The following is a 14661-nucleotide window of genomic DNA, read 5'->3' as shown; positions in this document are numbered from 1 at the left end:
GCATTTGCAGGTGCATCTACAGCACAACACCAGAGCTCTAATGGAGACGTACTCTCCCAAAAAGGGGAGTTTGGTCAGTTCAAGAAATGCAGATATGCAACATTACAGGGGAGTATTTTCCCTGTATTTCTCTGGATGCTACTGTGGAATCTGCGATCAAAGGGAATGACACTCACTTTCCCTCCTCTCCCCGAGTCAGCCAGTCTCTGTTTCTGACCTTCAGCGCACAAAGGGCCTAACATCCCTCCGCTCTCCCGCCTTTAATGGCCTTTTAAATATGAAGAGAATCTCCTGCAACTTGTCAAGGGCTAAATAAAATCTGGGTCTGGAACAGGAGTGAGATCTGACGGATGCTGTGCGTGGAGTTTCGGTTCAGATTCAAGGCACAGGACTTCCGTCCATCTCGGAAGATATAAAAGAACCTCTGGTGCCCTGGAGCTGGTGGCATGAGGAAAAAAACCACAGGTTGCAGAAGAGTGAGGATGTACCTGTTTTTAATGAGCTGCGCTGTGGCAGTGTCATTGTCTGTGACCGGCTGGCCCCGGGGGCAGCTGCGGGGTCAGATCTCGATGGGTTTGGGCTGGGGTTTGCGGATGTGCCGCAGGTTGGTCCCCAGCTCGCTGGGTTTGAAGGGGGCGAGGGCTCCGTAGGGCCGGGGGATGGGCAGGTTATCCTCCTCCGGGATGTAGGCGTTGGGTCTCGCTTCGGCTGTGGTCACCCCTCCACCCGGCAGCTGGCTCTTCTCCTGCTCCTCAGCCCGCTGGAACAGACAAAAACAAACGTCTGCACCCTGAAAGGATCACCTTTTACGGTCCAGCGCCACCAGGCTGCGTGGAGGTCACAAATGAGAGGAAGGGCACCACCTTGTTACAGTGGCATCGTGATTTTTGCTATAATAATAAGGAGAACTGGAGAACAAGTAACGAATACAGGCTGAAAATAGCAAGGCCCCTGGGGCAGCAATATTTGCAACCAAAAGGTTGCTGTTTTGATTCCCTGCTGGGGCACTGCTGCTGTACCCCTAGGCAAGGTACTGTGGCAAGGAACCACAACTGCTTCAGTAAATAATTCAGCTGATGTAAGGCATGTAAAATTGTCAGCTATGTAAGTCACTCTGGATAAGAGCATCTACTGCTAAGCGACAGTAGTGTAATGGTATGTAATGTAATGTAATGTAATGGTATGTAATGGTATGTAGTGTAATGGTATGTAATGGTATGTAATGGTAGGGCTCCTGCTGCATGTGTCCCGTGAGGCTGAGCTGTGAGTATGTCACTAGGCCCGATCCTCACCCTGGCCCTTTCCTGAGCATCGGCCTGCTGCCGCTGCTCGTTCGTCAGGGTCCGCTGCCACTCCAGCTCCATGTCCTCGGAGGGCGGCATGCCCTGCTCCAGCCGCCGCTGGCACGAGTCCAGGGTGGCCTCCTTCTCCTGCACCTCCTGCTGCAGCGTCATGGCTTTGGCCTGCTCCATGGAGAGCTCCGACACCACCGACATCATCTTCCTGGTGGTCTCCTCGATCTGATTCTGGATTTCGCCCACCTGAGTGAGGGACACAGCCGGCTCAGAGACAGCAGAGGATGCAGTGATGAGAGGGAGGCAGGGCAGATGGGGGCAGGGGAGGTTTTAACCTGCAGAGGGCGCTGTCAGCAGGTCTGCACACTGCTCACCAGGACTACCTGCACTCTGCTCTGCATTCCTGAGCATGCGTGTGTGTGTGTGTAAGTGTGTATGTGTGTGAGTGTGTGAGTATGAAAGTGTGTGTGTGTGTGTGTGTGTGTGTGTGTGTGTGTGTGTGTGTGTGTGTGTGTGTGTGCTTACTTTCTTGGCCAGCTCCAGGGTGTCCTTCTTGCCATTCTCAGCCTTGGCGCGGATGCGTTCGGAGAGCTGGGTCACCTGGTCGTACACCAGCTCCTTCTCCAGAAGCTTCGCCTCCCTCTCTGCCAGACCCTCCTCCAACTGAGCACAGACACAGCGTTAACACTGCCGTCCTAAACACACGACAGGCCTCAACACACCACAGCCATGGAAACAGTCCTCCTTTTCCTTGCAGATAAACAACTTACTTCAGCAAACTGGAATTTTATTGAACATCCAAACATTTTTGATAACAAAAGGGTACTATACTACACTGCACTCAGCGGATATGTATTTGTAACCTAAAAGAAGCACTACAAAGAGACAGTAAATTGGTTGGGGCTCGGGGCTGCCGGTACTGCACCTGTTCAATCTTCTTGATGAGCTCCTCGGGGGGCTGGTCTTTGCCCTCCAGCCTGCGCGAGCGGCTCTGCTGGTCCTCCACAGCCTTCTCCAGCTCCAGCCTGCGGTCCTTACAGTCGGACAGCTGCAACACACACAGGGAGAGCCACAGCTGCAGAGACCCCGCTCTGCTGCTACCCCTGCCTGCTCCGCGAGTCCTCACACCGGGGATTACCAAAACTCACGCGCCGAGAGGCCGTGCAGACACGCTCCGTGCCCATACGTAAAGTAGGATTTCTATTCTGCTACACTCTTACATAACAGAGCATTTGCCTTTCCCCACAGCGATCTTACAGGACTAATGCACTTACACTAGTTGGACAAACAGTATTCCTTTACAAGGAATCATTTTTGTGTTACAAAGATGAAGCTAATTTCTGTATTGTTTGTTTTGGACTCGTAAAAGGACTGAATGACCTCATACTGGAAGCATTCTGTACAAGTGCACTCACAGGCTATTCCTGGCTTTAACATTTCAGCATGCAACATTTTAACTCTCAACTATGCAGCGATCACCACGAGAAGAGAAATATTGTTCAGGAGACACTGAAATGCCTCTTGCCTGGCATTGAGAAATGGATTCATAAGGGATAATTGCAGACATATACAGAGGGGTGAATCATATTTTCTCTCTGCGTTGCCATAAACCTAAATGATATAGGATGAGGCCACCCTTGAGAGAGACGCTGTTGGTTAGGGTCCATGACGGTGTCGATACGCTGCTTGCAGCGCAGCTGACGCCCCGCTGATGGAACCGCAGATGCGCTCGCTCTCTCAGCCTCTCCCAGGGTGATTTGCTAGCTAATGAGCCACAGCCAGATTGGACGGAGATGTGTCGCTGTGCCCTAAATCAACAGCGCAGTTTGGCTAATGGCTCCGCTAAATCACTCAGGCAACACATAGAGGAGAGACGTCCTCGTGGTGAGTGCAGTCGTTCAGGCTCTCCAGAGTGCTGGTGTCGCTCGGGCTCTGAGCCTCTCCGGCACAGAAAGCGTGTGTACACTGAGAGAGAGGACTGTGGGAACTGGGACCGGCACATTGGAGCAATTACTGAAGATGCAGCAGGGCCATGAACAGCCCCCACCAGCTCTGTGAGGCTGTGTGCTTCTCATACTGTACTTATCATTGTGCCCTCTCTCATAGGCAAACGCCAGTACTAACATCACCTATCCGCCACGGCAATATTGATTAAATTCTAACATTAAAACAATACAAGGTCTCTCTGTCTCTCCCGTATTCCATCACAACGCCCTGTGATAAATAAAACATGTGATCTCACTCAAGTTTTGCTTTATTTTATCACTCATTGTATTACAAATTCCATCAAGTTGACTTCTAAATTTTCATGACCACAAACTAGTATCCCATCAAACACAAAAGTCAAAATAAATAGAGCAGAAAAAAGGGGACTGCAATAAAATCCCTGCAGTTTTAGAATCTCCAGTACTCCAGTGCTGTTTGAACATGCACACTCCTACAGTGTTAGATCCTGTGCACTCCTACAGTATTAGATCCTGTGCATTCCTACAGTGTTAGATCCTGTACACTCCTGCAATGTTAGATACTGTGCACTCCTGCAGTGTTAGAGACTGTACACTCCTGCAGTGTTAAAGCATGTACATTCCTGCAGTGTTAAAGCATGTACACTTCTGCAGTGTTAGATCCTGTACACTCCTGCAGTGTTAGATCCTGTGCACTCCTGCAGTGTTAGATCCTGTACACTCCTGCAGTGTTAAGGCCTGCACACCCCACTGTGCTGGTCCCTCTGCTGCTTCACAAAGCCTCATGTGTGAGCTGAAAATGACTGGACCGGTTTCACTCAGTTTTGCAGTGACTGTTTCCAGAGAGGCGGCCGACACCCAGGCTGAGTGGAAAACAGGCGCTCGGAAGAAAAGGGCCTCTGTCAGAGTGCCAGGGCCTTGGAAATGTCATCCCTTCATTTCTGTACAAAGAGAACCGACATCTTATTTGTGCGCAGAATTGCAGAACTGACTCAGGTATAGTCCGGTGAAATATCAAAAACTGAATCTGTTTACAAGCCACTTCACCTACGTTCAACCTTGGGCCTGACAGGTTGGAGCTCTGGACACCTGTTTGCCTGGGGGAACTCTCCCTGAGGCAGAAGGTTCTCTGAGGTAGAGTGCCTGCAGACAGTGTTATGCAGTTATTTTAGCTCCACATCTGCTGCAGTGTAACGAGGCTGTCTTTGCACACGGAGCCGTTCCGTGCCGATGCATTGGAACCTTATGGACGACCTCACTGACCCCCACTCTGCCGCTCTCCCATCATGCTTTGCAGATGTGAACTTGCACTTCATCCAAGTGGGAAAGAAATGCATGGATTGTTTTCAATACATTGTTCCTGTTTTGATTTTTTCACACTGAGCCTGATTTGCACTTCAGGATCTTATTCCCTGACAAACTCTCGCGTCAATATCTCTTTGTCAGCTTCTCAATTAAGAACTGAATGTCTTTCCGTTGGATGACTGACTGTAAAGGTTATGAGGTAACTGGAATAACCTTCCTCCTGGTGCTGCTGTGTTTAAAAGCATGTTGGGACTTAAGAGAGAGAGGGGTATGACCGTCAGGTTGGTATCCATACATTGTGAATGCTAGCAGTGAACACTCTGCCTGCCTTTTGAAATTAATGACATTAGTTTACATTTGGTTTCAGTATTTCCTCTCACCTCCCCTGTGATGATAGTCAGCTCCAGCCTTTTCACAGCTAAGCCTGTTTCCCATGATTCTGATCAGTGTGTTTCCTGCTGGCATTCAGTGGACAGGCACCATGTCCATACCGCAGCACTCTCCTCAATATGTACTGACGTATTTACATTCAGTTTATCCTTATGCCAGCACCAAATACAAAAAGAACGTTTTTGCTGCATATTAAGGTGATTAAAAAAGAAAACTGCTTGAGAGACAGGAGGCATAACCATCCAAATTATTTTTGATTTGTTCAATGATCACCTTTTTCCAAAGAGCCGGGTTTTAGGATTGGTGTAAATCATAACAGCACTCCTTATCAGAGCATCAGAGTCATTGGCGGCATCAATCCCGTACTGAGTCATACACAGGGCTTCCAAAAAAAGCCACCACTCCCCTTTTGTCTGATTCAGAGTTCAGAGAGGATGAGAGTAATGGCTGTGTACAGGGGAGTGCCCGCGCTCTGAAGCGGGGATACTCCAGCCCACTGTAATGCTGAAAGGCTTGGTCCCTATGATCCCACCTTAGGCATGGACTCCAATGCTGTTGGAGGGTCTTAAAAAGGCAATCACCGTCTTGGGCACAAAGACAATCTGTCATTAAGATGTTTGTATTAGTTTAAGAAATATTAACGGAAAAAACCACTGTGTTTAGACAGGTCTATACACAATCGGGTTGCCTGATTTCAGAAACAGGAGCGCGGGGGTGACCGCCGCCTTCGAAGCAGCCCAGGCTATAAATGGTAAGGTTAGGAGCATTAGTGGGTATGAGAGCTGACGTCACGGCCGCCAGCGTTTACACCACGCTGCATTACACGCCGCGATCTGTTACAGACGAAGTAAATCCCTGTTCAAAACGGCCTGCTGGAACGTGTATTTGGAGCGGCGATTTTGGGAATGTAAACTTTTCGCTGGTGCCTCCCTTTTATCTGGCTGCGGGAGAGTGTGGCGTCTCGCTCGGCTGTCTTAAGGTGGAAGAGGATACGAGCTCCTGGTCTGTGTCACGGTGACAGCTCTCAGCTAGAGCCTGCACAGATAAACCTGTACGTAAACTATTGAGCTGGTGCAGCTCCACACTAACGTGTTTCCCCCCTCTGTGCAACCACTCATCTCACGGCCAGAGCCTACGCACTCCTGCAGCTCTAAAGCGTGATGAATGCAATGCTCTCATGCAGCTGCATGCAGCCAGCAGCCTCTCCTTCCCACGGTGCACCACAGCGAAACGGGCAGCGACTGCGCTGCTCTACCGATGTCGTCCGGGCGACTCAGAGGTGCCTGACGAGCTGCAGCGTGCCGGAGAGCGGGGAATGAGAAGAGCCCTGGTCGACCTCCCCACCCCTGTCCCTGGCAGGATGAAGCCAATTTGTTGCCGCTGTGGGCTCCTGGTCATTACCAGCTGACGGCACCCAACGCGTGCTGTAGAGCTCACTCTGCACTGGATGATCTCCGTGGTGACTGAGCCACCTGAGAGTCCCGGGTCTTTCACTTTCACCTTCGAACTTCTGCTCAGGCTGGTCTCTTTAAGAGCTGTCTGAGGGCACAGTCAGAGTCACCCCGCCTGTTTCTGCAGTATGACTGTGTGTAGCACGCAGGTGTTTGCCTACCTGTTTCTGCAGTATGACTGTGTGTAGCACGCAGGTATTTCTGCAGTATGACTGTGTGTAGCACGCAGGTGTTTCTGCAGTATGACTGTGTGTAGCACGCAGGTGTTTCTGCAGTATGACTGTGTGTAGCACGCAGGTGTTTCTGCAGTATGACTGTGTGTAGCACGCAGGTGTTTGCCTACCTGTTTCTGCAGTATGACTGTGTGTAGCACGCAGGTGTTTCTGCAGTATGACTGTGTGTAGCACGCAGGTGTTTCTGCAGTATGACTGTGTGTAGCATGCAGGTGTTTCTGCAGTATGACTGTGTGTAGCATGCAGGTGTTTCTGCAGTATGACTGTGTGTAGAATGCAGGTGTTTCTGCAGTATGACTGTGTGTAGCACGCAGGTGTTTCTGCAGTATGACTGTGTGTAGCACGCAGGTGTTTCTGCAGTATGACTGTGTGTAGCATGCAGGTGTTTCTGCAGTATGACTGTGTGTAGCACGCAGGTGTTTCCGCAGTATGACTGTGTGTAGCATGCAGGTGTTTCTGCAGTATGACTGTGTGTAGCACGCAGGTGTTTCCGCAGTATGACTGTGTGTAGCACGCAGGTGTTTCTGCAGTATGACTGTGTGTAGCACGCAGGTGTTTCCGCAGTATGACTGTGTGTAGCACGCAGGTGTTTCTGCAGTATGACTGTGTGTAGCATGCAGGTGTTTCTGCAGTATGACTGTGTGTAGCACGCAGGTGTTTGCCTACCTGTTTCTGCAGCGTGTTGATCTCTCCCTCCAGGGCTCTCTTGATGGGCATGAGTTTGCGCGCCAGCTCGATCTCCCTCTTCTCCTCGGAGATCAGCATCTTCAGCAGCTTGACCTCCTCCTCCATGGTGTGGATCTCCATGTTCCCTTCCTGGATCATGCCCTCCTGCACGTTCACCTTCTCGTAGAAGATGCACATCTCGTTCTCCCGCTCCAGCAGCTGCACCCCCCTGTTCAGAGCACACAGGCGTGTTCTCCCTGTACGCCTCTAACCCAATCACACAGAGCGCACCCCAGCCACACTAACGTTTATAACGCAGCTCGACCGTGGTGCACTTTACAAAATATACTCTGACTAGATAAAATCTGACAATGATAGGGTTTTAACATTTTAATTGACAAAACATTCTGGATATCTATGATTGCTTTTGAAGAGACACTGACATTGAAGAGTAACTTATATTTATTAGTATCTTCTGTTTTTGTGTGTCCTTTGTATTGTGAAAGGCTGCTGTACACTGCACTGTAAGACTATGATTGGCTCATGTACATGTTGCAATGTAATGCACTTCAACTGACTTTCCTGCCAGATCTTTTTCTTAAAAGAGGTTCTTAACCTCAAGAGACTTGCTGGTTGAGTAAATAAAGGAGAATAAATAAATGACACAAAGGACAAATAAGGAAAATGTCTGGCTTCAGTCTCTTGGTCTCTCAGACCGGCTGCACTCATCCCTCCCGGCCTGCGGGGGGCGCTCACCGGTCGTTGCGGCTCTGCACGGCGCGCTCGTAGCTCTTTCGCAGCTGCAGCAGGTTCTCCTCGTACATGTTGATCATGTTGGTGAGCTTGCCGATGTTGAGGTTCTGCTCGGCCCGCTTGTCGCGCATCTCCTGCAGGGTGTGGTTCATCTTGGACATGTCCTTCTTCAGCGTGTCGCGGATGCACTCGCTGTGCACGCGCTTCAGACGGGACTTCTGCAGCAGCCTGTGGGAGGACACACGCCATAAGACGCTGCGTTTATGTGACGTAGGAGTGGTTAACAGTACATATACTGTTATGAGACTGTGATTAAGCTGTTTGTTGATGTGGGATAACCATATTTAAATTGTGTTTATTGATGGTGGATGACCATGTTTTACTTGTCTTTATTGATGGCAGAAGTGCGCAGAATCTCGATCTCGTTCTCCAGAATCTCGAACTCCTCCCTCATTTCGGACGCCCTCTGCGTGGCCAGCTGGATGAGGTTGACACATTTGCTCCTCTCCGCCTTTATGCCTTCGTACAGCTTGGCGAACACAGTCAGCCTGAGCACAAACTCACAGTCAGCCTGAACACAAACTCACAGTCAGCCTGAACACAAACTCACAGTCAGCCTGAGCACAAACTCACAGTCAGCCTGAGCACAAACTCACAGTCAGCCTGAGCACAAACTCACTCAGCCTGAACACAAACTCACAGTCAGCCTGAGCACAAACTCACAGTCAGCCTGAACACAAACTCACAGTCAGCCTGAACACAAACTCACAGTCAGCCTAAGCACAAACTCACAGTCAGCCTGAGCACAAACTCACAGTCAGCCTGAGCACAGACTCACAGTCAGCCTGAACACAAACTCACAGTCAGCCTAAGCACAAACTCACAGTCAGCCTGAGCACAAACTCACAGTCAGCCTGAGCACAAACTCACAGTCAGCCTGAACACAAACTCACAGTCAGCCTGAGCACAAACTCACAGTCAGCCTGAGCACAAACTCACAGTCAGCCTGAGCACAAACTCACGGTCAGCCTGAGCACAAACTCACGGTCAGCCTGAACACAAACTCACGGTCAGCCTGAGCACAAACTCACTCAGCCTGAGCACAAACTCACAGTCAGCCTGAACACAAAAACTCACAGTCAGCCTGAGCACAAACTCACAGTCAGCCTGAGCACAAACTCACAGTCAGCCTGAACACAAACTCACGGTCAGCCTGAACACAAAAACTCACGGTCAGCCTGAACACAAACTCACAGTCAGCCTGAGCACAAACTCACAGTCAGCCTGAGCACAAAAACTCACAGTCAGCCTGAACACAAACTCACAGTCAGCCTGAACACAAACTCACAGTCAGCCTGAGCACAAACTCACAGTCAGCCTGAGCACAAAAACTCACAGTCAGCCTGAACACAAACTCACAGTCAGCCTGAACACAAACTCACAGTCAGCCTGAGCACAAACTCACAGTCAGCCTGAACACAAACTCACAGTCAGCCTGAACACAAACTCACTCAGCCTGAGCACAAACTCACTCAGCCTGAACACAAACTCACAGTCAGCCTGAACACAAACTCACAGTCAGCCTGAGCACAAACTCACAGTCAGCCTGAGCACAAAAACTCACAGTCAGCCTGAGCACAAACTCACAGTCAGCCTGAACACAAACTCACAGTCAGCCTGAGCACAAAAACTCACAGTCAGCCTGAACACAAACTCACAGTCAGCCTGAACACAAAAACTCACAGTCAGCCTGAACACAAACTCACAGTCAGCCTGAACACAAACTCACAGTCAGCCTGAGCACAAAGTCACGGTCAGCCTGAGCACAAACTCACGGTCAGCCTGAGCACAAACTCACAGTCAGCCTGAACACAAACTCACAGTCAGCCTGAACACAAACTCACAGTCAGCCTGAGCACAAAAACTCACAGTCAGCCTGAGCACAAACTCACAGTCAGCCTGAGCACAAACTCACAGTCAGCCTGAGCACAAACTCACAGTCAGCCTGAGTACAAACTCACAGTCAGCCTGAGCACAAAAACTCAGTCAGCCTGAACACAAACTCACTCAGCCTGAACACAAACTCACAGTCAGTCTGAGCACAAACTCACTCAGCCTGAACACAAACTCACTCAGCCTGAGCACAAACTCACAGTCAGCCTGAGCACAAACTCACTCAGCCTGAGCACAAACTCACGGTCAGCCTGAGCACAAACTCACGGTCAGCCTGAGCACAAACTCACGGTCAGCCTGAGCACAAATTCACAGTCAGCTCTGAACCTTGTCCACAGCACCACAGCACAAACAGCTGTAAAACCAACCCACTTTAGTTTCAGCTCCCTGTTCAGGGGATGGACGGAATTAACTCTGACACACAGAAATTACTCCCTTCTTTGCCTGACAATAATTGAGAAAATAAGTGAGAAAACGACTGAGAAACACCTTGCTTGAACTTCCTGGTTTTCCTTCTTGTAATCCAGAATCACGAGGCTTTTGCCCTTCAGCTCCTCCTTGATGCGGCCCAATCTTTGCTGTGGAAGCAGAGAGAGGGAGCCTAACCACCATGTACCTGCAGGCCTCACTTTAGCTCCAGCTAAAACACACAGCCAATCCATCTGAGATCGTCTAGATCCTTTTCCTACAAAATGTATAATAATATGTACACTATGTGGCCAAAAGCATGTGGACACCTGACCATCACACCCATATGACCCAGCCGTCGCTTGGCATTGCGCATAGTGATGTTGGGCTTGTGTGCAGCTGCTTGGCCATGGAAGCCCTTTTCATGAAGCTCTGGATGCACAGTTCTTGTGCTGCTGTTGCAGCCAGAGACTCCTTTGGGACTCTGTAGTGAGTGATTCAACAGAGGATAGGCTTATAGAGTTTTTACGTGCCAGGCGCTTCAGCACTTGGTGGCCCCACTCTGTAAGTTTGCATGGTCTACCGCTTTGTGGCTGAGCTGTTGTTGCTCCTAGACACTTCCACTTGACAATAATAGCACTTACAGTTCACCGGGCAGATCTAGCAGGGCAGAAATTCCGCGAACTGACTTGTGGCAAAGATGGCATCCTGTGACAGTGCCACGTTTAAAGTCACTGAGCTCTCCAGCACGACCCATGTGGCTGAAACACCTGAACTCAATAATTAGGAGGGGTGTCCACATACTTTTGGCCATGTAGTGTATTGTAATATTAGGCAATTAAAAATCGCTAAGCGTTATCGTACAATAAACAGGAGTGCTTGTTATTGATGCTTGAAAGACCTCGGCGATGAGGAGCTCGTGGGATTTCTGCTCTTTCTCGTCCGCTTTGATCTGGGCGAGGCAGGTGTCATGACGCAGCTCCTCCCTGCAGCGATGAGACTCCCTCAACAGCTCCTGCTCCTGCTCCAGACACTGCTCCACCACCCGGGTCTCCGCCTCCGTCAGAGCTTGCTGCACACACACAGGGGCATCCACACTGTCACCCAGCAACAACACACCCAGCACACACCACACACAGGGGCATCTGCACTGTCACCCAGCAACAACACACCCAGCACACACACACACAGGGGCATCCACACTGTCACCCAGCAACAACACACCCAGCACACACCACACACAGGGGCATCCGCACTGTCACCTGCACTACAACAGAATGAACCATTTCCAAGCTAGCTGCCATCCAGTTTGACCTCTTTTATACAGTTTAGAATGTTGCTTTGCATAATCACCTGTTGCATTAAATTCCGTCTCAAGTATTCAACCTCTTTCTGTAGCTCATTTCTTCTCTGTAACACTTCATCTCCCTGAGGCAAAGCTTCCATCTGAAACCGAGAAAACAAAAATGATCTGAGAACATTCAGTGCTAAAACTGTTCTATCTCTGCTTGGATAAAATCATAGCAATTTAAAATACAACACACAATACAATACAATACAATACAACACAATTTTTGCATTAAACTTATCAGCCCTAAAACACAGTGGAATATTAAATCTTAAATCTTAACTGGAATATATGTCAGCAATCTCAGTAATCATAAAGGGGGAAAATATGAAACGAACTCTTTAAATACATAGCATTTTTTTCTATTGGATAACTGACAAAAGGCAATCTGCAGTTTGTTAAATTTCATTCCATTCTTGAAATGCACTGGGTTATCTCGGAATGCTGGGAAATTGTAGAAGCCTCAGAGGTCCTTATCATCCCCTTCCGTGGCTGTCATACTGACACCAATCCTCCCCCTTCTCCTCAGCGATTCTTCACTGTCAAACTCAGACAAGTGAGATCCATTAGGACCATGGGACAAGGGCTGAACCAATGACCAAAAGGATAGTAAAAAGGACATAAATTACTGTTGTTGTAATGAGGACCTCGAAATAGCTCACGAGCAAGAATGATAACCCTAGAATTGTTTTTCCAGTTTATCTTGTTCCAGCTTCCAGATCCCCTAAATCACCAGTTGTTGTGAGGAGGTGGCGTTTTGTGGGAGTACGCTGTGTGTCCACTGAGAGGGTGGCGGCCCCCATCCTGCGGCACTGTGCCATTGGCCGTTAGTGTAAACACAGCCTGCGCTTTGATCCCACCTGGGCCTTCAGCTTGTTGTAGTGAAGCTGGGTGTCTGTCAGCGCGTCGGTGGCCAGCTTCAGCTTCAGCTCCATGGTCTTCATGCTCTGCGTCTGTCGCTCTCTCTCCTTCTGATTCCTGGCCAGGCTGTCCTGGAGGGTCTTCCTCTCCACGGTGATGTGGCTGATGTTGATGTCCAGCATGCCACTGCGAATGCGATATCACACGCATAGCTCAGAGAGCATCTGGGGGTTTTTTTTCTTTCCGCACTTTGTTTTTCAAAGTTCATGACACTGTACTGGATTACAGCTTTAACATGTGGTTCTAATGTTGGCCCCCATTAAACTCTATTTTCTGAAATCGTGCCGTCCCTGGCTGCAGGCCAGACTATCCTCCTGGTGAAGTCACTTCTTACAACTTTACACTATCGGAAACCAAACCAGTGAGGCATGCTACGATTCGACAGAACACTGCCTTCAGCCAGGATTTCATTTTAATCATTCAAAACCCGCCCGACCCTTCTGTAGTATTAATGTTGGACTTCAATGGAATTTTACTTGTGCGTCAGAAACATTAACCTTTGGGACTATCATGTCAGCATGTTTTGTCACCATAATTATCGTTGACCTCAGGTGGGTATTGGGGTATGCTCCTATTCTAGAGGTCTTTGTCTTTTCTCTCTCCAGAGACCGGAATGGAAGTGAATTGTAGACAGGAAACTGCTGTAATTTGAGCGCTGTCCTCACTGTGGGACATTGGATTCATTTATTATTTCTATTTAGAATTTTAGTTTACTGCTTTGTGTGGAAAACGTGTGACAAAGAATCTCTGAAAATTTAAAATGTAGATGAAAGAGTTCTCACATTTAAGTAAGTAAATGCTTATCGACCACGACAAGCCTCCTTTTCGATCTTGTCATTTCCTGAGCTGGCATATGAGTGGCATGCAAATATTTTTATATTTTAAACATTTCATATTTCCCTGATAGTTGCGTAGCTAGTGTTGTCTGACAGACAGTTTTAGTAATGGGGGGGTGGGGTCAAAAAGTCTTTAAGATGGAATACACATAAAAATAAATGGATTGCTTATTAACAGATACTAAAGCAACATGACACTGAAACACACTGAAAGAACCTATGTGAGCTGCACTGAATCTCTGAGCCTACGTTCTGAATACAGTCAGGTAAACACTGCTGATAAAGATGAAGATGCTACAGATATAGCTATGAGGGAAATCTCTGGAGCCCCCGCTCATGCATTGGTGGAGAGCGGTGAGCTCAAGCATTAAAGCTCGGAAGCCATTTCTCCCTGTCATGTTGCCTCATTTGTCTACAACCCAAACTGGGGAATTACCCGCAGCTGAAGGGATGGGCTTCTCTCTTCTAGAGAAGAACATCAACACCTACCCATATCATGATGTCAGACACTTCTCTTGTCAGCTGTCCTCCTAAGTACAGAATAAGAATAGAACACTAACCCCATGATGAATTAACCGCATACACCCAAGCTCCCCAAATAGCGTATCTGATCAAAATGACTGATTTTACTGGAATCTGTGTTAGTGTGGGCGTGCGGGTGAACGTTTCTCTGTGAGAGGAGAGAGGGACCAGCGTGCGGCCGCTGCTGGAGCAGACCTCTGTCCCATCATGATGGCCTCCTTCTCCTTGATGCTGTCCTTCTCCTTCAGCAGCCTGTTGTGCTCCCGCTCGGCCACCTCCAGCTCCACCCGCCGCGCCTCCAGCTCACTCTGCACCTCCTTGCGCTCCTCCTCCAGCGCCTCCTTCCTCGCCTCCGCCTTCTTGTTCAGGTCGGAAATCTCCGCCAGCTGCTGGTCCAGCTCGGCCATCTTCTTCTCGACGTCCCTGAGAACAGCAGCACGGCAATCTGGAATTGCTTCCGCGCTCACACCATGAGAGTCATGGGTAATTTCCACACTAGAATCATGGCTACCTTTCCTGTTAGACTCGTGAGCACTTTTTGTTTCATGTTTGCTTGTCCATTACTGGATATTTGTTTGAGTGCACTCCCCTGAACACTTTGACCTGACCTGACAAA

The 14661-nt window shown here is 49.0% G+C and overlaps 1 protein-coding gene across 1 annotated transcript in view; it reads right to left on the bottom strand.

Moving 5' to 3' along the window:
* Positions 1-331: 331 nt before the first annotated feature.
* The window catches only part of ccdc146 (coiled-coil domain containing 146), a 31577-nt gene continuing 17247 nt past the window's right edge, over positions 332-14661 (bottom strand). Inside the window, exons 8-19 of the mRNA XM_036517509.1 lie at positions 14241-14468; positions 12627-12813; positions 11772-11864; positions 11320-11490; positions 10500-10588; positions 8441-8605; positions 8061-8285; positions 7305-7533; positions 2221-2343; positions 1821-1958; positions 1293-1541; positions 332-760 (exon numbers count right to left, since the gene is read on the bottom strand). Of these exons, the coding sequence (XP_036373402.1) occupies positions 560-760; positions 1293-1541; positions 1821-1958; positions 2221-2343; positions 7305-7533; positions 8061-8285; positions 8441-8605; positions 10500-10588; positions 11320-11490; positions 11772-11864; positions 12627-12813; positions 14241-14468 (2098 nt within the window). The 3' untranslated portion in view covers positions 332-559. The remainder of the gene's footprint in view (positions 761-1292; positions 1542-1820; positions 1959-2220; positions 2344-7304; positions 7534-8060; positions 8286-8440; positions 8606-10499; positions 10589-11319; positions 11491-11771; positions 11865-12626; positions 12814-14240; positions 14469-14661) is intronic.

Source organism: Megalops cyprinoides, chromosome 23 (assembly GCF_013368585.1).
Source record: "Megalops cyprinoides isolate fMegCyp1 chromosome 23, fMegCyp1.pri, whole genome shotgun sequence".
NCBI lineage: Eukaryota > Metazoa > Chordata > Actinopteri > Elopiformes > Megalopidae > Megalops > Megalops cyprinoides.
This window is presented reverse-complemented; position numbering and strand designations above follow the sequence as displayed.